The 24,172-nt window shown below is 39.2% G+C and overlaps 2 protein-coding genes across 4 annotated transcripts in view; both read right to left on the bottom strand.

Moving 5' to 3' along the window:
* The window catches only part of CERS3 (ceramide synthase 3), a 107,176-nt gene that overhangs the window by 51,034 nt on the left and 31,970 nt on the right, over positions 1–24,172 (bottom strand). For all 3 annotated transcript variants that reach the window (XR_009051423.1, XM_057722992.1, XM_057722993.1), the window contains 4 exons: positions 16,209–16,323; positions 9,889–10,007; positions 4,196–4,253; positions 3,178–3,228 (listed from right to left, as the gene is read on the bottom strand). Coding sequence is in view for 2 of the 3 variants with exons in the window: in XM_057722992.1 (XP_057578975.1) it covers positions 3,178–3,228; positions 4,196–4,253; positions 9,889–10,007; positions 16,209–16,323 (343 nt within the window). In the remaining variant the exon portion in view is untranslated. The remainder of the gene's footprint in view (positions 1–3,177; positions 3,229–4,195; positions 4,254–9,888; positions 10,008–16,208; positions 16,324–24,172) is intronic.
* Positions 18,353–19,424, bottom strand: LOC130845569 (S-phase kinase-associated protein 1-like). The gene has a single exon (XM_057722998.1). The coding sequence runs from the start codon at positions 19,271–19,273 to the stop codon at positions 18,917–18,919; it is 357 nt and encodes a 118-aa protein (XP_057578981.1). The 5' UTR covers positions 19,274–19,424; the 3' UTR covers positions 18,353–18,916.

The raw sequence follows: 24,172 nt of genomic DNA, 5'->3' as shown, positions 1-24,172 counted from the left end.
TTTCTGGTGACAAGCTGGTGATCCAAACTGGCTCATTCTCAAATGGGACAGTAATAAAATATATACAATTATTTAAATACTCTAAAAATGTCTCCTGAATAAAAGAATGAAATTTCCATGGCTAGAATTTTCCTTAAATTAGGGGGATGGTGTGCTTATTTTAGCTAAGCTGAGACATTATATTACTTGGTGTGATAGATTGTAACATTAATGCCCTCGATGAATCTCACCTTCTCATATTTATGCTCTGGTACTGTCTCCTCCAACATGACCAGGAACTTGGGCTTTGGTCAAGGGGACATAGCAAGTATGATGCAATCAGAGACCTCATAAGCACCAAGTAAGAAACCTGAGCTATCTTGCTGAAGGCCACAAAGTGGAGAATCAAGGTGTCCACTGACAAAAATACAAATGAGGGCACCAGGGACATGTGCTACCCCCTAGCCAGTCTGTCAACTGACTGAAAATGCATGAATGAACTCAGCTAGCATCACAGGGAGCAGGACTGCTTGGCTGAGCCCAGCCAAAATTGCTAACCCATGTCATAAGCTAATAAATGGCGGTTTTTTTATGGCACTAACTTTTGGTGATGATTTGTTACACACCAGCATATAACTGACACACCTGGGAAGTGAAGAGTAAGGTAACACATTAAATGGAATAATTTTCTGATCAATTCATCATCCCTGATAGGGCCATGAGATAATGAGAGTTTCTGCTTTCTTCTATGACAAACAAGCCTGTATGAGACTAACCCTCCTAATGAGAACTACTTAAAAAATATGGATGAAGTATAGAAAAAATATCTGTTTGAAGGCATCAGAGAACAACCAAGGCATCCAGAACCTATGGAGCCAAGATTTCAAAGAGAAGAAAAATGCATTAGATGGAATCTTTTATTCCAAGTGTATCCTTAATTAAAGAAGTACTACAGACCCTACACAGGATAATTTCAAAGAAAATCACACCTATGTATAGCATAAAGTCTGCATTTGCTGATTCACAAGCAATATGGAGCCCAGAGACTATGAAGCAGAAGTTAAGCAGGACTTTTGGCAATCTCATAGTGCTAGGAAGCAAACTGGCATTCAGGGCCAACCAGAGAAAAGGAGTCCTGGTAAATACCATAATCTTTTATTTAAAACCACTGTAAGAGAATGCCCTAGGGATATGGGTGGGTTGTAAACACATCTGCCCTCACAAAGACTGGAGTCAACATTAAATCAGTTCAATCACAGATAAAATTGAAGGTGATCTGTCTCTAACTGCTTAACAGAAGTGAAATTAAGTCCTCTCAGGAGGTAGATAATACAATTTCTAAGCATAATTTTTCATATGCAATGTCTGTCATTCAATCAAATGTTACTGAGCATAAGGAGATAGGAATAAGAAAGAAAACAGACCCACAGGTGATCAAGATATTGGATTTATCAGACTTCGACTTTAAAATAATTAAAAAAACTAACCAGGTTTTTATTTTTAAAAATTAATAGGAAGTTTCAGTAGAGAACTAGAATCCATAAAAATTTGAGAAGTGAAAAATACCATAAAACTAAAATTGAGAACTCAAAAGATGTATTTAAGAGTAGATTAGACACTGCTGAAAAAAGCACTAGTGAACTGGAAGACATGAAAGTAGAAAATATGCAGAACTGTGAAGGTTCTGAAATTTTACCCTACTCACAAGTTAGCTTGCCATAGTTTCATGAATGCTGGTAGAAGATATGAGACTCCTGGGTCAGAGATAAAGGATAGTTTGTTACTCACAGTAACACAGCTGCCAGAATATCAATATTTGGGCCAGTTCTCCTATCCCAATTCTCATGGCTAAACAAAGATGGTCAGGTGACATTTGAACAGGCAGTGGATTTTGCTACCAGAGAGGAACCCTGAGCTAGGGAACCCAAGTCTTTCGTAATGGACAGTAACATGCATACCCAGTGCTCCAGCGGAGACACTCTCTATCTTACAAGGCTGTTTGCCACACAAACATTCTTGAAAAGACAGTACAGAACGAAAGTCAGTCCGTGTTTCACTTCAAATGACATGCAGAAATGCAAGAGATCTATGGAGAACTGTGTCCTGCAGACTGAAGCAGTAAGGCAAGAGGATGGAAAATACTAGAAAAAGTGTGAGAGCTTTGGGACCTAGTGTAAAGGTCTAGCATGTTAGCACACTTGTAATTGGGATTCCAGGGAGAGAGGAAAGAGAGAAAAGAACAGAAGCAATGACTAAGAATTTTCCAAAATGGATTTAAGATATCAAGCTACAGATTCAAGAAGTACTATGGACAATAAGCAGGATAAATTCAAAGAAGACCACATTTACACATATCATATTAAAACTGCTTAAAGACAAATACAAAATACTAAAATCAAAGAAAAAAGACACTGTTCGAAGAAGGAAGAATAAAGCAGACAACTGAATTCTTAAAGAAACTGAGGGATCCAGAAGACAATGGAATGACATCTTTAAAGTGCTTAGGGAAAATAACTACTAACCTAGAAAAAATATCCTTTAAAAAAAATAAGGGAAGATGATAACATTTCCAAACAAGCAAACTAAAGGGGCTTCTTCAGCCAGAAGGATAATAGTCCCAGATGGACTCATGGAAGTGCAAGATGCCAACGAACAGCATAGAAAGGGCAACTTGACGGGTTCACACATCAATTAGTTGTGACTTGTAGGGTTTTAAATATTTGAAGGAGGGGATAGGGGTGGTCTGATCACCTTTCAGTGACTGGAAAGAGGTAAGAGCACTAATTTGCATTAGACTATCGAAGGATGCATATGGTAATCTCTAGGATAATTACTAAAAGAATAAAAGCCTGCATAACTGAAAAGCTAATATAAGGGAAGAAACAGAATAATAATTTTTTAGAAAAGCTTCACTGTCCCATAAAAAAGTAAGTACAAAAAAAGGAAATGTATCAGGTGGTACAAGTAGAAAATAAATAGTAAGATGGTAAATTTAAACTCAAATACATAATTACATTAAACATGAACAAACTAAAGGAATGAGACACGTGATGGGTGAATAAGGAACAAGGATGAGTAAGCTCCAGTACAGACAGAGCCAAGGACTGCATCAAAGTGGATAGAGAGCAAGAAGGGACTCAGACCTAACTCAGGTGACAAGCTGCTGAGGAGGACAGGGACTACGTCAGAGTGACTTACCTGTCTGGGGTAGCCATTCCAAACCTCCCACAGGTCATACACCCAAGGTTTCTGAAAAGCAAACAAACAAACAAACAAAAAAACAAGGAACCAAGAGAAACTTTGTCAGAGGCAAAGGCTGATTTCCACAGAGACATAAGCCCTTCCTGATGTCACTGATAGGGAGGAAACATGCACAGTAAGATGCACTTTTGTCACATTCCTGCTGCTCCAGCTGCACCTCGCTCCCTACTTGTTCCCACACAACACCCCTGTGACATGCATAACTTCTAGCGAATCTGGGACTGATGACAGTTCTGCCTCAAAAAGGAAATTATTTCAAACAAATGCCTCTTCTAATGAAACTATTTCTGAATCAATTAGATTACTGCTTCTGCAGCAATAAAAATATCTTGAAATATCCATAGCAATAAAATAGCATAAGAAAAATCTTGAAAGAATCTTTACAGACATCTCTAAAAGCTAGTTATCTTTTTTTTTCCAGTTAACAATTTACTAAGTTTATACATTACTTAATGAGGTAATCATTTAATAATTATTTAAACAGACAATGCAAAGGGAATATGGTAAGGAGAGATTTGATTTCTAATGTGCAAGTAATGAAAGTCTTCATAAACAAGTGGCCTTTGATATGGGACTGGATGGAGTTTGACGGGTAGAGATAGAGGGGGGAAGGGCAAGACATTTCTGGCAAAGGGAATAACACGTGCTAAGATCCTAAAGTGGGGGTACCAGATATATACAGTGGATTGTCAGTGGTCCAGTTTAGTTGGTGCATGTGTTGCATGAGCGGAAATAGGGAGAGATTAGGTTTGAAAACTAATTTTACAAACGCAAAGCTTCACTAATGCTTTGAAAGACAGACTGAGGAGTTGCTACTTCTCTAGGCATTAGAGTAAGGAGAGGTTTAAAAGCTGGGGTACCTTACTGAAAGTGTTATATCCCCAAGGAGTTCACAAGCAGGAATTTTAAACATTAAAGAAAAATTCCAATCAAAGATATCAGAAAGACAACTTACATCGTAAAGAAATGCAATGCCAGCAATGGTAATTGTTAAGTAAAATGTAAATCTCCAGCTGCGGAAAGAAAGAAAAGTCTTGTTAAGGTGACTGACAACTGAGGAGAAAAACACTGGGTATAACAGTTTGGAAAGAATGTACATTCTGGAGTCAGAAAAATCTAAAAGTTGATATCTTGATTCTGCCACTTGGGTGGCTACAAGTTCAGGTAAGTCACTTAACTCAGGGAGCCTTAATTTCTTCATCAATAAAATGGGGATAACAAAACTTACCTCAAAATGTAGAAAGAATCAAAGATAACTTATGAAAAGTATTTATCATAGTGCCTGGTATAAAGCATGGGGCAATAAGTGGTAGCTAGTGTTGTTATTAATATGCCTAGTCTAGTTCCTGACACATGATGAATGAGGGTTTGATATTAGTATTGTCTAATTACTCATTTCATCCCAACTTAATTCCCAGTGAAAAGGTTTCTATACGGCTAGACTTTGTTCACGTCTCTGAAAAGCAGATTTTGAAAGAATATTTTTTTCTCATGTATGGAGAAAGACCTATACAGATTAAGAGACTTAAAAGACCAATTGTAATGCACAGGTCTTATTTAGATCCTGATTCAAATAAACAAACTGCAAAGAAAATTATAAGGCACCAAGGAAATCTGAACACTGATTGAACATTTGCTGTTATTAAATAAATTTTTAAGGTATGATGATATCTAAAATAGTTTTTACTGATTAGAGAGACATACTAAAATACAAATGAAATCATTCGATGTCTGGTGTTTGCTTCAAAAGGGATCTTCAGTAATAATTGGATGAAGGTGATCAAAAGGTACAAACTTCTAGTTATAAAATAATTAGTACTGGGAATGTAATGTATAACATGATGACTATATTAACACTGCCATATGGTATATTTGAGAGCTGCTAAGAAAGCAGGTCCTAAAAGTTCTCATCACAAGGACAATTTTTTTTCTTTTTCCTTTATGTATCTATGTGAGAAGATGGATGTTAACTAAACCTACTGTGGTGATCATTTCACAATATTCATAAGTTGTCATTATACTGTACACCTTAAATTTATATAGTACTGTATGTCAAATATATCACAATAAAACTGAAAGAAAAATATCCACATACAAAAAAACATCTGTGGTAGCGGAGAGAAGTAGACGGGCATAGAAATGGCACAGGATGGCCTTGAGTTGATAATTATTAAAGTTGGTGATAAAAACACAGCATTCACAGCTCATTTAGCTAGTCTTTCCACTTCTGTGGAAAATAATAAGGTTTTAAAAAACTTATTATTTAAAAAAATAATAAGGTTCAAAATAAAAAGGTTTTAAAAAACTAGTGCTATTTTATCTAATGATTGCTGAAGCAACAATAATATTAAAAATAATATTTGTTCCTTACATTTGTGTAATGCCTGTAGTGCTTTCTTCAACACAGCTGTGAGATAAAAAAGAAGAAGGAATATAGGTCTATCCCCACCTGGTAGATGAGAAGCCAGGCTCATAAATGCTAGGCTGTCCTCCAGCTCACACAGCTGAGCAGGGACACAGCCGAAGCGGGAATGCAGGTCTTTGGACCCAGAATGCAGTGGTGTTTCCAGAACACCATCACTGCCTCTAAGCTACATGACAGTTTTTCTTCATGGCTTGTTTTGATCAGGGAAAAACCTAGGGTTCAATTACTCAGAAAGTTGAACCATAAAAATGAGCCGGCTGAGACCTGTTCCCACTTCTTTTACTTACTATCGGTCCAGCAAAGCCCCATGCTTAGATGTAGGGAGCATTTCCTTGGTCCTTCATTTTTCTGGCCAAACAAGAAGCACAAAAAAGAGATGATGAGACGTGCCAGCCCCAGAGGAAGCCACACACCTAGGTGGCACATCTCTGATGATTTATTTCTCAAACATGTATTGACCTCTTGACCCTGTGCCAGGCACGGTGCTAAGCACACTTGTGTGATGTCATGTTTTCTTCTTCACAACAAGCTTATGAAGTAGGTACCATAATCAGCCCCTCTTATGAGTTGTTGCCTGGTTCTCACAACAATGCTAAGAGGTAGATAAGATGAATACTAAAAGATGCTGAGGTAGAGAGAGATCACGTAACTCACCCAAGGCTGTACCGTAACAGCCAGATGCAAGAGTAAAATTCAAGTTTCACATCCTCCTGGACCAGTCCTATCAGGTCCATTACCCTACACCAGAGGTTCTCAAAGTCAGGGATCCCTGACATCAAAATACTTTCATAATAATACTGAAATGTGATTTGCCTTTTTCACTCTCACGCCCTCTCAAGTGTGCAGTGGTGCCTCCCAGAGGCTGCCTGTCCTGTGATGGCATCATTGCTCTGACAGCTGATGACATATGTGCTTGTGTAGCCTGATGCTTTGTAAACGTTCCAGTTTTCATTTTTAGTACAGTAAATATCAATAGGTATAACACACGCAAGCAGATGCTCTTTGGGGTCTGTAATAGTTTTTAAGAGAACAAAGGGGTCCTGAAACCAGAAACCTCGGGAGCTGCTGTGCTTCACTCATCGTGAGATGAATGACGGTGTTCCTGTCAATGCTGTCTTCCTTGCTTCAAATGAACCTAAGGCAGTAAAATGTCCTTTTTTTTTTTCTTTTCCAGGAATGACTGAGACAAACATAATTGTGGGGGTAAAAAACTTTTTGAAAAAACCCCAGAAATTGATTGGTTAGACTCAGATGGTGATGTTGAAAGATGAGACTGCCAGGTGAGATCAGGGAGGAGCTGGACAGAGAGGACTTGGGCAACATGAGAGACACTGACAGGACAGACATGGGGCTCAACGGTGGGGGGACTGGATGCAGCAGGCGGCAGAACTGCCTGAGGGCCAGCTGGGCAAGCGGGGGTCCACCCAGTGGGGGGAGAGTGCCTCCCTCCAGCACCGGTGGGCGCCACTGCCTACATGTAACAGATACTTGGAAATTCCTCGGTGTTTTTATTACACTTTTCGTTGCTAAATGGAAATGCTTATTTAAAAAAAAAGTGATTAGCTAATATGGAATTTGACTTAAAAATAAAGGATTCACTATGGATTAAAATCCTGAATGCTCTGAAACAGGGCTTAGGGGTCACTCTTAAAGAAAGTAACCAAGGAAACAATATGCTGAACTCAAGGTATTCAGAGACTGATCCACCCTGATATTATGGGGGAGTGTCAGCCTGTTGGAGAGTAATTTGTAAGAGTACTGTGTTGGGGAATAAGTTTCCTGAGATTTCCAAAATGCCTGGGACTAGGTTTCTCTTGCTATGACTCCTATAGCACATCCCATAGCTGAGGGAACACAGTGCAGTCCCTATACAATTAAAGAGCTTGGCATTTTGCTTTAGTCTATTTATTTGATCCACAATAACTTTTAACAGTTCCCTGACACAGGAAATTTGTGACATTGCCAAAGAAGAAGGTAAAGCTTTAATTTTATTTGTGGGTTCATTCCTGTTTCCTAAATACATTGTACTGCTTCCTGCCTCTGCCTTACTAAAACATGCCGCCCTCAAATCATGCTTTCTATTCTTACTGAAATCCGACCGATCCCTCAGGGTCCAGCTTATGCCTGATCTCTAGAAAGCCTCTGTGTAATGTGTCCAGTCTGCTGATGCCATCTCCTCTGAATGCCCAGAGCACATCTGAACATGACCGTAGACTACAGGTGTGCAGGCCCATGTGCCATTGGGTGGAATGGAACGACAACAGATGTTGTGGTTTCCTAAGAGACAGTCTCATCTCCCTGCTGAACTGCTTTAGGCCAGTGACCATATCTTCCACTTTTACTTCCCTCTGAAAATCTACAAGTCCACACGATTTAGGATAGTGTCACATACCAAGAAGACGGTCTACACAAACCTCTGCGTTGCCTGCCTGCCTGACAATGGCAACTAATAACGGGAATTGCCTTCTCTAGTCTGAACTCTGTGGCTGACTTTCAGCAGACTCGCTGACAGCTGGAGTCCCAGGATCGGGCCCTTCTGACCCTGTTACTTGGCACATGGGGGTCCCTGGCGCAGAGAGGTTAGCACTAGGTGGCGGGGCAGTGTGGTAAGCAGAAAGAGCGTCAGAAAAGGAGTCAGGAGACCTGAGGGCAACAGCTCCCCCAACAGCCGGGAGACCCTGAGCAAGTTCCTTAAACTACATGACGTGTCGTGTTTCATCTCTCATACGGAGCCATGCCCCACCTTCCATGACTGCCTCACACCGTTGCTGGGAAGATCAAACCAAGATTATTTACAAACTGTAAGTCACTCTGTATAATAAATTACCGGAATTTCACTGGAGTATGATTCAGCTCAGAAGTAGAGAGTTAGTCCCTGCCTGGGGACTTTATCTAAGATGAGTCATTTGCTAGAAAGAAAGAATGAATGAATGAATGAATGATAGCAGGAAAACAGGAAGGTATAATGTGAAACCAGCTCCACTTTGTAGTGTTTTGTAGTGATGGTCCAGAGAGATTCACTTGGGCCAAGCTGACATAGTGGCAACATAACGTTAACCAATCTCTCAAGAGTAAAACTCAGAGAGAAGCAGTTAGAAAATAAACCAGGTCATACCCCTGAAGCCACTGTGGGAAAGGCAATGGAAGCCTGTTGATGAGAAAAAAAATATTTGTCTTGAGGCACTATGAAGACTTGGTCTGTGCCTCTAAACATCACCGGTCTCACAGCTGGATGACTGTACTCAGGAATGTACAGGTAGTTAAAGAAAGCCATTAAAGTTAACCTTCTACAGGTTGGGTTTCTTTATTTGAGAGTCTTATGCCAGCTCCCTATCCATTTCACCATCAAAACAAAAACATCTGCTGAAGTCACTAGGCAATGTGAGGACCTTAAGAAACAGGCCAAAAGAAGGAATGGTACTGGCATGCAGAACGTGGCATCAAACACAACCTAAATAACACGCATTTGTCCGGATGTAAAGAAGAGGAATGAGGTAAGAGCAATGACCTAGACCCTCTTTTTGGCGCAGGTGTCAGTTTTTGCCACCAAGGGAGTAACCTAAAGTATTAATACTATAATACTTTGCAGAAGAGAAAAAAAAAAAAAGAGTTGTAATGAAACCAAAAATAAGTGCAATACAGTCTCAATGCCCTCAGAATGTATTTGAAATAGTCAGCTCTGCAAAAACTCTACGTGGTGCCCAGCCCATCGTTACTCCCTGCTAAATTAGCAGGGAAACCCAGAGGAACTGGCTGCCCAGTCCACAGGCAGGGGTGAGGTAAGAGCTGAGTGGGACAGAAAGAAGTCCACTCCATCAGTGTTGAGAGAGGAGGACAGTGCCCTCTCAGACATTCTCTGCCCTTATAATGTGATGGAATAATGTGATTGGAAGCAGGTAATAGTCTGGTGAGCTAGGGCCAAATGCTACCTCAGAAAACATAAACACCAGTGAAGACATTTTTATGATTTTTCTGGACTTTAAGATAAGTACATATTGACAATCTCTCCCGTTCAGCTGAGAGAGTTTATAGCTTACCTCGTTTCATAGAGAAGGAAAGTAAGCACAAGAGGTGGATGAGTGACTAGCATCAAACTCCTGACTGGTAAGTGACAGAGCGGGTTCAAACCCTTCTGCTGCTGCAACCTCAGGATTCTTTCTGAGATGACTATTCTGCTCCATATAAAACTAGACCATTTCAAAAGCTTTAACTATCCTTCTTACCAAGCTTCCTGGAACTTCTTCATCCTGCAAGGCCTATCTTGATTTCGCCGACTCCTAAACCATCTTTCAACTTGGCGCTCTGTCAAGTTACACTTCTTTGCCAGTCCATAAATATCAGTCTGAAAGGGGATGAAACAAATGAATGAGTGCTTAAGAGTCAGGCTGGCAGGCAGTCAAGAGACAGTGAGATTGGGTTACAAGCACTTGTGCACTGGAGAGGAAAGAGATTCTGCATTAGATCTGGAGCCAGTGCATTTACCTCTTTTGCTCATGGAATCACACACACACCCCAGGACAGACAGAATGTTAGTTCCCAGAACTCTGAGTGGCTAAGAAAGACCAATTCCCCATAAGTTGGTAGCAACCCATGGGTTCAAGTTGATGCGTGGCTCACTCGTTGAGCCAATTTAATTTAAGGCCCCCTAGGTTCTGGGGAGAGTAGTATAGTTTAAGATGTCAATCAAACCCAATCTCTTCATTTTTTCCTATGAGAAAATGGAACTCCAAGAGTTTTAACAACTTGTTCAAGACCTAAAACTAGCAGCAAAGTGAGGATAAGAACTTAGGCTCCTGCCCTTTCTGTTATTTCACACAATCTTTCCAACAGATCCAAAACTTGCACATTTAATCAGATGTACGGCCTATTTCAAACTAATCTGAAATAATTCCAATTGTAAAAAATGAGGATTGCAAACTATAATAATGACAATTGCTTCTCCTCTGGAAGGTAGAAATTGAAGGTTATGATTTAAAATTGAAAACAATATGGATGATGGATTAGATCAAAGGTCACAAGTTTGAAGTTCTCCCAGGGCCAAACAAGAGCTCAAAATGATGGAGAGGACCACGTCTGCTTCATGGTGGGATTTTAAGTTGTAGTCTTTCAACACAGGCATGTTTTATATGTTAAACCTACAGTACTTTCCACTTACACAAGGAAATAAGCTCTGAAATTTTTTTTGAGATACCAGTCTTCTTCATCTTTTGTTTTCCAATGTTGAGTGCAAATATTTCAATTTACTCCTAACTTTAGTAGGAGAAAAATAAAATTGCATTAAATTGACCCTCAACCTCAGTTTTGAGGAAATAAGCAGGAACCATATGGATGCAGCACACAGGAAAGCACATGGCCCATCCCAAAGGGACAGCGGTGACCCGGCTCTGGCTGACGATTCCCAGAGTGGAAGTGCAGTCCCGAAAATCCGATGTGAAATCTCTAGGTTTTTGTTTGTTTATTGGTTTGTTTAATGTGGAATTTACTTTAAATTTTAATGTTTAAATTTACTTTACGTTTAAGTTTAAAGTAAATTTAAATCAATCATGGACCAAGACTGTGAGGGCCAAACAAAGCCTGACTGTGAGCCAGTTGGCTGGATAATCAGCTGTGTGTGATCAGTTGTGGAGCTTCTGCTATGTTATTGTGTAAAGTTTACATAATTGTTCAGGTACACAGGACAATAGCAGATAAAATTCCTAAAGAAGCTCTCGTGCTGAAGACAGGCAATGGACTAACTGCAACTTCTACATACCTACTGAACTCCTAGCCTATTACTTAATCTGAAGAGAAAGAAAGCAAAAGAAAACAAAAACAAATATAGCCCATATTATACTGTTTCCCTGTAGACTGTCCTCTCTAATACCTATTATTTTACAGGCCAAGGGTTCACTTGCTGTTGTTTATTATTGTTGTTTTGGTTTGTTTCTGTGTTTTTGACAAGACAACTGGCAACTATTTACTGGTGTCTACTTACTGCAGGCATTGTGCTTGCTATTGGAGATCTACATGAACAAGACCAGTATGGGCCTCCCCTTCACAAGGTAAAGTCTGTCTGGCGAGGAAGTCAGAACATACAACAAAGAATTCTAATAAAATATGTTGAGTGCTGAGATAGGGGAGGATCAGGGTACCATGGGAGCTAACTTCATGTAGACAGTTCCTGGAAGGTACACTTATGCTGAACCCTGAAAAATGCCCCAAAAAGAAGGGGATGAAGAAGGAAAGTGTCCTGGCAGCATGTGCGGTCATCTGGGGATGAGAGCACAGGGGAGCTGGGAGCACTTGAGGGACAGAAAGAGGCCTTGCAGGGTAGAAACGTACAGAGAGGTGAGGAGGGAAGATGCAGCTAGGGCCACAGCAAGGAGGGCCTTGCCTGGAATTTATCTGTAGGTTACAGAATGTTTGCATTTTGAAATCTCCCTCTTGCAATGTGTAAAGAATGAAGAAGCACCAGGAGTGAGCGGAGGTGGAGACAGTGTTCAGCAGTGAGCAAAGTCCCTGTCCTCACAATGGAATCTTCCCAGATCTGAGAACAATCCAATACCTGCTGAATAAATGCTTCTAGAAGACAGTGATCAAACATGATTTGAAGTTTTTTTTTTTTTTTTTCTGACTTGGAGCACAGATGAATCTGGTTGAAAGTCTTAGCAATACTGGCCTCATATACCCCCAATATTATTGGGATAGAAATCATCTTGCAAATAAGTCTTTAGTAATATTTTGTTATTGATACATGAAACAAGCATTTATTGCACACCTACTATGTACAGAAAGTTGTGCAAGATGTTATGGGAATACAAACAAGCATAATTAGGAAACAAATGACATTCCCTTGGGGTAATTTAAGTTGGGAAGACTTATTTGAGAACGCTCCTGTAGAAGTCTATACGATAGGCACAGACTACAAATAACAACAGCTGACCCTGACTGTGTGCCGGGCACTATTCTAAGTACTCTATTCAATCCCTGAATTGGGAGCCCTGTGAGGTAAGTGCTGTTAACATGCTCAGTTCACAGAGGGGGAAACTGAGGCACAGAGTGCTTAATCTGCCCACCTCCATACACAGTCTTTTCTCACAATCCATGTTTTTAGCCTGGACACTACAGAGAGTGTGTCTGCAGAAGGGAAAGACTCTCAAGCAGAACCTCAGGGAGGAGCAGTGGGGCCTGAAGGAAGAGCACTGAATGGGGGTCCTGAGGCCTGGCTACTTGACACAAAAACCAGCCCTCTGGGACCGTGGGGGAGCCACTCGAATTCTTTGGCTCTCACATGTCTCACCTGTAAAATAAACTGGACTAGAGAGCTTATTGCCCTAAAAATGTTTGAATCTATGGTTGAGACAAGCTAGCTACTTGGAATGCCCCTTTGCCCACAATACCTGCTCTACACCAATCTCATGACACCACATCTCCTTTAGTATCTTCCAGAACCATACACTCATTTGTTCTGCAGCAGTTCTCATCATGATTTTGCTGTGGAAAAGGCCTAGTTAATAAGTTCTGCTGTTCCTTCATTTTACCCACAGCAGGAAAATCCATCTGTAGGCCAGAGCTATTGGTATGTCATCATGGTTCTCTCCCAGCACATCTTGAAGTTGTCATTGAGATACATATATAGACACACACACATAAATAGTGGACACGCAGCTGCACATACACAGTCACAAAAGAAGTATGCAAAATCACAGATCACAACTCTCAATGGAGGGACTTCCCTGGTGGTCCAGTGGTTAAGACTTCACACTTCCAATGCAGGGGGCGCAGGTTCAATCCCTGGTCAGGGAACTAAGGTCCCACATGCCCTGTAGCATAGCCAAATAAATAAATAAGCAATAAAAAACAAAAAAACCTCTCAATGGAGGTTCACGTGTAGCAGTTTGGACCTCACCAATATCATGTTCTACCCTTCTGTGCTAACCAGTCTAGAATTGATACTGTATATACTGAAGTGTTTCTGTTTTTACTGGTGTAGTCTATAGCAGAGCCAGAGAAGTGTCCTCAGATTTGTGTCCTCAGTTTTCTTTAATAAAGTCAGGTGTTAGGTACCTGCATTACCACTGCAGTACCCTGTGATTACAGGTTTGGAATACCCACCCATCCCTTAAATCAGCACAAAATGTTTTTTAGTCTTCCCAGCAACTTGTCGTAACTGAGCTATAAATTAAGGAAAAATGCTATCCGTATGACATTGGCCAAGCTAATGTGTGGAGGTACTGTGATATTATTTTGTTTCCACATCTGAAATCACTGTTAAGTCATGTACTTTGCCTTCCTCTACTACATTCTCTCTTCCTAAGTTCTAGAACTTTTAATCTATGAGCAATCATTTTACTGGCCAGCTTGCTGTCATCTTGATCTGTTATGCAAATACTGCCTTGATTTTGTAGTCTATGAGCAATATAAATTAGGTGTCTTAATTATGTCCCTTCATCTTCATAGTTAAGTAGAGGAAGCTTTCTAACACTTGGGGTTGATATATAAAATTTCTTCTTTTACCTGATGCAAATATCCAAATTATGTCTACACTAAGCCAGACTGTACTGTCAGTTGAGTTAGAACAATTACTTACACACAAAACTCCAGCCTTTGAAATACATTTTTAACATTCTATTCACAGATAAAGACGTCACTTGGGCATAGTAGAAACAGCACTTGGCAGGAAGCCATGGGCCAGGGTCTGGCTTTGTATTCAGCCACTAATTAGCTGCATGACCTAGGACAGCTCATTTTCTCCGGTGACCTTAGTTTCCTCACCTCAATCATAAAGAGAAAAGATGACCTAATCTCTAAATTTCTTTCAGCTTTTCTTAGTTTTTCTTTAACTGTCACATGGCTGATTTCTCTACATAGCAGAGAAACTTGATTAGAGCCAAATTATCTACATATTTTTTTTATTTATTTTTATTTTTTAATTAATTAATTTATTTATTGGCTGCACTGGGTCTTTGTTGCTGCACACAGGCTTCCTCTAGTTGCAGCGAACAACGGCTACTCTTCATTGTGGTGCGCGGCCTTCTCATTGTGGTGGCTTCTCTTGTTGTGGAGCACGGGCTCTAGACGTGTGGGCTTCAGTAGCTGAGGCACAGGGGCTCAGCAGTCGTGGTTCATGGACTCTAGAGCACAGGCTCAGTAGTTGTGGCACACGGGCTTAGTTGCTCTGCAGCATGTGGCATCTTCCTGGGGCAGGGATCGAACCTGTGTCCCCTGCATTGGCAGCGGATTCTTAACCACTGCGCCACCAGGGAAGTCCCTACATATTTTTAAATATCCTAAAAAGCTGTACAGCAAGCATAGCAAGTAACTGATAGCTAGCACTGTTCACATTTTACCAAGGTTCATTATTCTTGGAGAGAAACAGAGAAGGACAATAAGGACTCTCTGAAAGAGCCCTAACTTTTCATAAACACAGCTAAACAATTTCCCCTCTGAAAAACATAAAATGATGCTTAGGCATTATTATCACCAGTGGTAACAACAGTATTTAGATGAACGACTGCAGTCTTTTAGAGCACGAAGAAATAAAGAACACTTGGAAACGGCTTGTCAGACCGTCCTCATTTTAGATAAAAAAAGGCACATGCAGAAGCTGAGGGCAGAACACGTTAGAGACAGTGCTGGCCAGCCGTGAACCATCCTGGACACGATGCCTGGTGCTATATGGTCAGACCTCAACATGGCTTCTTTGTGCAGGGAGCCCACCAAGCCAGGGATAGAAAGGGTCACAGGAAAAGCACGTGAATCCAGCAGATAAAAGACCTTAAAAATCTACCTGTCCTAAAATTCTGTTAGCACATACTTTTGACTTTTAATACGACTGGTGAGAGAAGTCTGTATTCATCATAGAGTCTGTGCCACTTTTGGAGAAGTTTTTATTCCATCTCTCATTTAAAGATGGGGGTATAATGAAACTAGACTTGCCCGGACACTATTGTTTTTAAATAAGTTTTAAGTTAAAGCCTTTTTCTATGGCGTAAACATGCAGTGCACTATAACATTTCATCAGGTACATCTCGTATTGAGAAGAGAATTGTGACTTTCCTAATTATTCTATCTCTGAGGAGTGGGCAGGGGCACAGTATATTTCTGGGTATTTTGAGGCCTTGGATAAAATAAAGTGTCCTGCTCAGGAAAGCCAACCAACAGACACTTTCATAGTGTGTGTAGAATATATTGATGGTGTCACAATCAACAAAAGTGTCAGATATGGGCAACTCTGGCTTAACAATGATCTTTTTTCATTAGTGTACTTTGTATATATCCTACCATTAAAAATTAAATTTTGATCTTTACTCCTAAATTATGGCATTGATTGTGAGCGTTCAACACTAGTAACATTTCTTATTTTCTATTATAATATTTATTTGTCACTTTATATTATGCTCAGAATGCTGTATAACTTATCAATGGAGAAAAAAATTAAAATGAATCAAATCATTTGCTGCTCAACTGAAACAGATTTGTTGCACAGCTGAGGTAAGCCACAGATGATCGAAACATTAAGAAAGGAGATTTTAAAATCCAAAACCAAAGAATTTGTACTTACTTGAGATGGTTTCCTTGTGGAATGTTTGAAAAAGTTCTCTAAAACAGTATTTGGTGTAATCTTTCGAACTTCCTCTTTAATGCCAATTGTTTTTGCTAGAGGTGAAGCAATAAACCTACAAAAGTATGAACAGAAGTAAGTTCAAAATCTGAGAATGAATCCACAATGTCACCAGAAAACTCTAGCTGTAATTTTAGTTTTTTTTTTATTATTTATAAATATTTTTTTAAAACTTTGGCTGCACTGGGTCTTCGTTGTGGCATACAGGCTCTTTGTTGCAGGCTTCTCCCTAGTTGCAGTGCATGGGCTTCTCCCTAGTTGTAGTGCATGGGCTTCTCTAGTTGTGGCGCACAGGCTCCAGAGTGTGCGGGCTCAGTAGTTGCGGCACACAGGCTTCTCTCTAGTTGCAGCATGAGGGTTCAGTTGTCCCACGGCATATGGGATCTTAGTTCCCTGACCAGGGATTGAACCCATGTCCCCTGCATTGGAAGGCGGATTCTTAACCACTGGACCACCAGGGAAGTCCTCAAGCTGCAATTTTAGATTCCAAATGAAAGATCAGTCATTGGGCTACCTAAAGCCAATATCCGCTTTACAGAAATTCAAAGAGAGCAAAACCTGAGAACTTTTATAGACGCAATAACTTAAAAACAAAATGCAGTTGACTCTTTAACAACATGGGGGTTAGGGGGGCCAACCCACAGCAGCACAGCTGAAAATCCTCCTCATACAGCTTATAGTCAGCCCTCATGTAAGTGGTCCCTCTGTAGCTGAGGTTCCGCATCCATGGTTTCAAACAACTGTAGATCTACTACTTTAGTATTTACTACTGTAAAAAATCTTTTTATAAGTGGACCCTGATGTGCAAACCCTTGCTGTTCAAGGGTCAACTGTACTTGCACAGTTCTAAAATCCATTTTACGTAAAACCCAAATATATTTATATACAAGATCCAGGAACTGGGGTAAGCCATTCTACTGAGAGTTTCATTTTTAAGACCAGGGATTATAAATAACTAAAAGTTTTATTCTTAAAGTTTTCTTTGGTGATACTATCTTAAAGAAATTATTATGTCCCTATTTCTAACTTGTGAAAAATGACATGACTGTTGGGTAAATATCTAGGAATGGGACTGATGGACTGTATAACAAGTATACATTTAACGTGATAAGAAACTGGTGCAATGTTTTCCAAAGTGTCTGTACTATTTTACATTACCATCAATAACGTGCCAGAGTCCCAGTTATTCCATATCTCTGCCAATAGTTGGTATTGCCAGTCTTTTTAATTTTAGCAATTCTACTGGGCGTGTGATTTTACATTCTAATTTTTATTATTTCCTAACTTCTACTTGTTACAAAGTTAGTTTGCTTTTCCCCCTTGTTTCTTAAGGTAGAAGGTCTGATTATTGATTTGAGATCTTTTCCTTTTTAAATATAAGTGTTTGCAGCTATAAATGTCCCTCTAAGCACTGCTTTTGCTGAATCTCATAAGTTTTGGTATGCTGCTTTCTTTTTCATTCATCTCAAAGTATTTTCTAATTTACCTTGTGATTTCTCCTCTGACCCGTGGGTTGTTTAGAAGTATGCTGTTTAACGTCCACATATTTGCTAATTTCTCAATTTCCTTCTGTCATGGACTTCTAATTTCAACCCATTGTGGTCAGAAAACATATTTTGTATGACTTCAGCCCTCTCACATTTACTGAGATTTGTTCTATGGGCTAACACGTGGCCTGTTCTGGAGAATGTTCCTTGTCACATGAGAAGAATGTATATTCTGTTGTTATTGGTGGTGTGCTCTAGAGATGTCTCTTAGGCCTAGTTCATTGATAATGTTAATCAAGCCTTCTATTTCTTTGTTGATTTTCTGCCTAGTTGTTCTATCCATTATTGAAAATGGGGTATTGAAGTCTACAGCTATTATTGTTGAATTGTCTATTTCTCCCTTCATTTCTGTTAGTTTTTGCTTCATGTTTTTGGGACTAAGTTGCTAGATACATATATATTTATACTTGTTATATCTTCTTGATAGATATACCCTTTTATAGTATAAATTGTCTCTAGTAACAATTTAAAGGCTGTTAAACTGTCTGGCATTAGTATAGACACTCTCTCTCTTTTATTTTTTTGCAAGTTGCTTTATTTACAGTGCCAACTTTTAAAAGTCACTAAAGTTAACTGGACAACAAACTAGAAATTGCTTTACAAAAAGAGGGAAAGCTCAAAATGCCACTTTCTATAGAGAACCCACAGTTCAATTTTATTCAGAGCAAAGAAAAAAGAACTTTTGATCAAACTGGAAGAAACGGAGCCATAAGTGTGGAATCTACTGAAACTACACATGCAAGAGGACAACATTCCGCTAATACAACTGATTTGCTGCTGCATCTGTTGACTGTTTTTCTAATATTAACAATTATAAATAAAGCAGTGCAACTAGCATTTGGAACAATCCTTACAGTGTACAGTGTCAGACACAAAACTTCACTTCTCCTCACACCACTGGTTCTCTTTGCGTACCTGGGCTTCCTCTTCTTCAGTAAAATCATTGTTGATATTGAATGTCTTTCGAATCTCCTCAGGAGTTTTCCCCTTGATCATATGGGCAACAGTCTTGCAGGTAACATCAAGCAAACCTTTGATGTCTAAGTAGTTTGCAGCCAATATGAGCTCGAAAAGTGTTCCTTGGTTAGCCTTCAGGAATTCTTAATCCCAAACAGGGGCGTCATCCGCTCGCTCTTCTTCCTCCTCATCATCCTCAGGAGGAGGAGGAGCATCCTTGTGGGGGGTGCCCCACTGAGTGACCGTCTTTAATATTGCTGCATTAACATTTGGCAAGGGGACTGGATCACCATCTCCTCCATCATCCATTCCCAAATCTTCCAACATGGTCGTGAGAGTCACAGATTGTTGTGCAATTTCAACATCAACTTCGAATATCTCTCCATCAGAACTCTGCAACTTAATTGAAGGCATGGTGTTAGGTCTCAAGGAGATGGCAGGCCGGAGGCTGAGGAGAGCAGGGCGGCATCTCTCTCTCTCTCTTTTGGTTACTGCTTGCATGGTATATATTCTCTCATCCTTTTACTTTTAACCTATTTATGTCTTTGAACCTAAAGTGTTCCTCCAAGCCATATAGTTGGATCATATATTTCTATCCAGTCCTCCTATTTACACCTTTTAGTTGGAGTATTTAATTCACTTACATTTAATATAAATGACATTTAATTACTGATAAGAAAGGATTTATATCTGCCATTTTGCTATTTATTTTCCATATAGCTTATGCCTTTTTGGTTCTCTATTCTCCCATTACTATCTTCTTCTGTATTAAATAGATATTTTCTAGTGTATTGAGTTGGCCAAAAAGTTCGGTCAGGTTTTTCTGTACCATCTTACAGAAAAAAACCGACCGAACTTTTTGGCCAACCCAATACCTTTTTAATTCTCTCTCTCTCTCTTTCTTTTTAATATTTTAAAAAATTATCTTAGTGGTTAATCTAGGGATTACTTAGGGATTGCAATTAACATTAATTTACAACCTCCTAGTTCAGATTAACAGCAAAATAATTTCAGCACTACACAAAAACTCCGTTACCTCCCCTCTCTGTGCTGTTACTGTCATATAAATTATATATTTATAAACTGTATTCGCATCAACATACATTTATGGTATTATTTTATGCAGTTGCCTTTTAAGTCAGATAGGAGAAAAACATGTTACAAACAAAAACTGCATTTATACTTTTTATTTCTTATGTAGGTACCTTTCCTGGTGCTCTTTATGTCTTCATGTGGATTCAAGTTACTGTCCACATCCTCTAATCTCAGTCAGCAGGACGCCCCCCTTAGTATTTCTTACAGGGTAGGTCTGCTTAGCAACAAATTCTTCCAGCTTTTGTTTATCTGGCAATGTCTTAATTTCTCTTTCATTTTAAAGGACAGTTTTGCTTGGTTGACAGTTTTTTCTTTCTTTTTATTTGCCTTCCCACTGCCTTTGGCTTCCATGGTTGCTGATGAGAAATCAACTCAATCTTATTGAGGATCCCTTTCATGTCATGAGATGCTCCTCTCTCACTGCTTTCAAGATTCTTTGTCTTTTAACAGTTTGCATATGATGTATCTAGATACAGATCTCTTTTAAGTTTATATCATTTGGAGTTTGTTTAGCTTCTTGGAGAAATTTTTAGCCACTTATTTCTTCAAATATTTTCCTCCCTGTTCATTTTCTCCTCTTCTTCTGGAATTCCCACTATGTACATGTATGCTTGATGGTGTCCCACAGATCTCTGAGGCTCTTCATTTTTCTACATTCTTTTTTTTTTTTTTCTGTTCCTCAGGCTGCTGACTCTTTCTTCTGCCTACTCAAATATGCTGTTAAGGCCCTCCAGTGAATTTTTAATATGAGTTATTGTTCTTTTCAGGTCCCAAATTTCTATTTGATTTCTTTTTATAATTTATAATTTTTAGGACTTCCCTGGTGGCGCAGTGGTTGAGAATCCGCCTGCCAATGCAGGGGACACAGGTTTGATCCCTGGTCAGGGAAGATCCCACATGCTGCAGAGCAATTAAGCCTGTGCACCACAACTACTGAGTCTGCACTCTAGAGCCCACGGGCCACAACTACAGAGCCCGTGTGCCACAACTACTAAAGCCTGTGTGCCCTAGAGCCTGAGCACTGCAACTACTGAGCCTGAGTGCTGCAACTACTGAAGCCTGTGCACCCAGAGCCTGTGCTCCGCAACAAGAGAAGCCACTGCAATGAGAAGCCCACACACTGCAACTAGAGAAAGCCCATACGCAGCAACAAAGACCCAATGCAGCCAAAAAAAAAACCTATTAATGTATTTTTTACATATCATATAATTCACCATTTTCAAGTATACTATTCAGTGATTTTGTTTTTAGTGAATTTACCAAGTTGTACAATTATCACCATGAATCAGCTCTTGAACATTTTCATCATCCCAATATAATACCTCATACATATTTACTTTAATACCTCTTCCCTGTTAATCCTGCCACAAGCAATCACTAATTTGCTTTCAATCTTTATAGCTGTGCCATTTCTGGATATTTAATATAATGGAATCATACAATATGTGGTTGCCTGTGCCTGGCTTCTTTCATTGAGTTTAATGTTTTTGAGATCCATCAATGTATTTGGATGTATTTGGAGTTCATTTGTTTTTATTGCCAAATAATCTATTGTATAGATACACCTATATTAAGAATTAAGTGTTCTTTTTGAAGAACACTTTAGCAATTTACCAAGAGAAGTAAAAGAATAAGCCACATGAATTCTCCTACTCAAATGTTCATAGAAGCTTTATTCATAATAGCCAAAAACTGGAAAGAATCCAAATTTCCATCAAGTAGTCAAAGGATAATAAATTGCAGTACATTGATACGTTGAAAGACTACTCAGTGATGACAAGAAATCACTGTCACAGATAATGACGTGAAAAAAATCTCAAAAGTATTACACTAAGTGAAAGAGATCAGACACAAAGGGCTATAAGCTACATGATTCCATCTACAGGAAATCCTAGAAAAGGCAAAATTATACCGACAGAAAGCATTTTAGTGATTGCAAGGAGGTAGCAGGTAGGAAAAGGATTAACTGAACAGGGTACAGGGAAGTTTTCAGCTGATGGAATTCTCCTATATCATAACTGTGGTGATAGTTACATGACTGTATACATTTGTCAAAATGCATCAAATTCTGGATGAACATTCTTGCATGTAAATCATACCTCAGTAAAGCCAATTTTTTAAAGTCATGATACGTTCCTGTTCTTCCTTCAGTTCTAACAAAGGCTCCTTTGTCTGCCAGGTCAGGCTACGCTAGTACTTACTTAGAAGTTTCTGTGTTTAATCAAATGCTGGAAATTTTAGTTATGAATGATCATTTAGCCCTTAAATTCATTTTTTATAACCATGGATTTGAATAAAAATTTTCCTAGGGACTTCCCTGGCGGTCTAGTGGTTAAGACTCCAAACTCCCAATGCAGGGGGCACAGATTTGATCCTTGATCAGGGAACTAACATCCCACATGCCGCATGGCAGGGCCAAAAATAAAAAATAAATAAATAAAAATTTAAAAAAATTTCCTAAAATACTCTGATAAAATGTATAAGCCAATCCAAATTCCAGATGGCCTAAGTTCTCCTGAAAATGGCCCATACATTTCAGAGACATATAAAAACAAACTTATTATGCACCAGAAGTACACAGAGTAATGTGGATACATCATAAAGCACAATGCTGTATTTTTTTTTCAAAAAAAAAGGAAGAAATGGAAGAAGGTCTTATCACCATACTATTTATGTCAACTAACAATACATGTACTTTATGTTTATATTCATGTTTTACTGGGTTATACAAACACAAAGCCATCAAATGCATACAGCAGGAATGGGAACAGGACTAGGAAATGAGGTTAAAGGGTAATTAATGAAAAAGTTAATTCAAATCAGTCAATCAATCAAAAGAGATCTAATAACAGACCAAAGACAGCACGCTATGATTCGAGGAATATGATTAATTTCCCCTCTGCATAAAAGTTCCAAATAAAACAAAAACTAAGATGATCTTAAAACCAACAAAGTCTCAAAAAACATATTGGACAGGATTTTGGATAAATAATAGAATTGGGTCATTCATCTAACCTACTAGTTGAAAAATTTTATTGAAGAAAACACTCATTGTTTTTTCTAGTAGAATAACACAAACACAAAATAGTTTAATATGGCAGTGTTCTCAATCATATTCACTTAATGCTACTTTCTCAAATGTTAGAAATGAAGAAATTAGCAAAAAAAAAAAAAAGCAAAAAGCAGGATTAAGAAAAGAAGATTTATTCAATACGCGAATACAACCAATCTCAAAGCTAAATGAAGCATAACATTCCCCTCCAGAGCAGCAGTCCCCAACCTTCTTGGCACCAGGGACCAGTTTCCTGGAAAGACACTTTTTCCATAGACTGGGGGTGGGGGATGGGGGTGTTCAGGCGGTAATGCGAGCGATGGGGAGCAGCCGATGAAGCCTCGCTCACCTCCTGCTGTGTGGCCTGGTTCCTAGCAGGCTGCGGACAGGGGGGTTGGGCACCGCTGCTCTAGAGGGTCATGTGAGAGAGAAAGGGTGGACAGGTACACACAATGGATAAAAATGCATATCCACAGCATACCTGCTGACGTGAGGAGCACATCTACAGTCAAGGCATTAATTTAAAGCAGAAAGAGAAATAGTGGTCCTGTTTGTTAACATGTCCAGGCTTCAAGGACAGAAATAACATTTGTAGTAGAACAGAGGAAGTATATAAGTATAGTTTTCTACTTCAGCATTATCCTTTCATTTCAAAAAAAAAAAATCTAGAAAATCAATCAATTCATATTATGTAAGTATAAATAAATATGAATAGGTACTTAATTAAAAACTGTTTTGAAAAAGGAGAGAATAAAGAAGCACAATAAATGTTTGATAAACTGAACTGAAAAGAGAAGGGAAATGACAGGTCTTAGCTCTAGAAGGACCTTAGACTAAGATGAGCTTGCCTGAGCTTTCATTTTACTGATATGGAAGAGAAGGGAGAAGCCCAAGAGGAAGAGAAGAGAATGTGAACTTCTCCTGTGTAAATGGTTCAGTTAGGCCACTTACCAGGGAATGAGTCTCAGGTTTGCTACTACTGCAGAACTGAGCTCTCAGATGGCCCTGTGCAGACACCCAGACAGCGCCCTCTTCCTTTAGTCAGTTACCTGTGAGCCCAAAGCTAAGCAATCCCAGAGCACTACCCCCCATATATTTTTCTTCCATATTCTTTTATAGAATAAAAAATATAGGCAGATATTAAGTATGTGAAGTTTAAATGCCTCTCTTAAACAGATATAATAGCCCACTGCCATTAAGATTGATTCTCAGTTCCTAAGGATTGAAAGTGTCTTTGACCAGAATTTAATTCT

This window comes from Hippopotamus amphibius, chromosome 2 (assembly GCF_030028045.1).
Source record: "Hippopotamus amphibius kiboko isolate mHipAmp2 chromosome 2, mHipAmp2.hap2, whole genome shotgun sequence".
NCBI classification, from domain to species: Eukaryota; Metazoa; Chordata; class Mammalia; order Artiodactyla; family Hippopotamidae; genus Hippopotamus; species Hippopotamus amphibius.
This window is presented reverse-complemented; position numbering and strand designations above follow the sequence as displayed.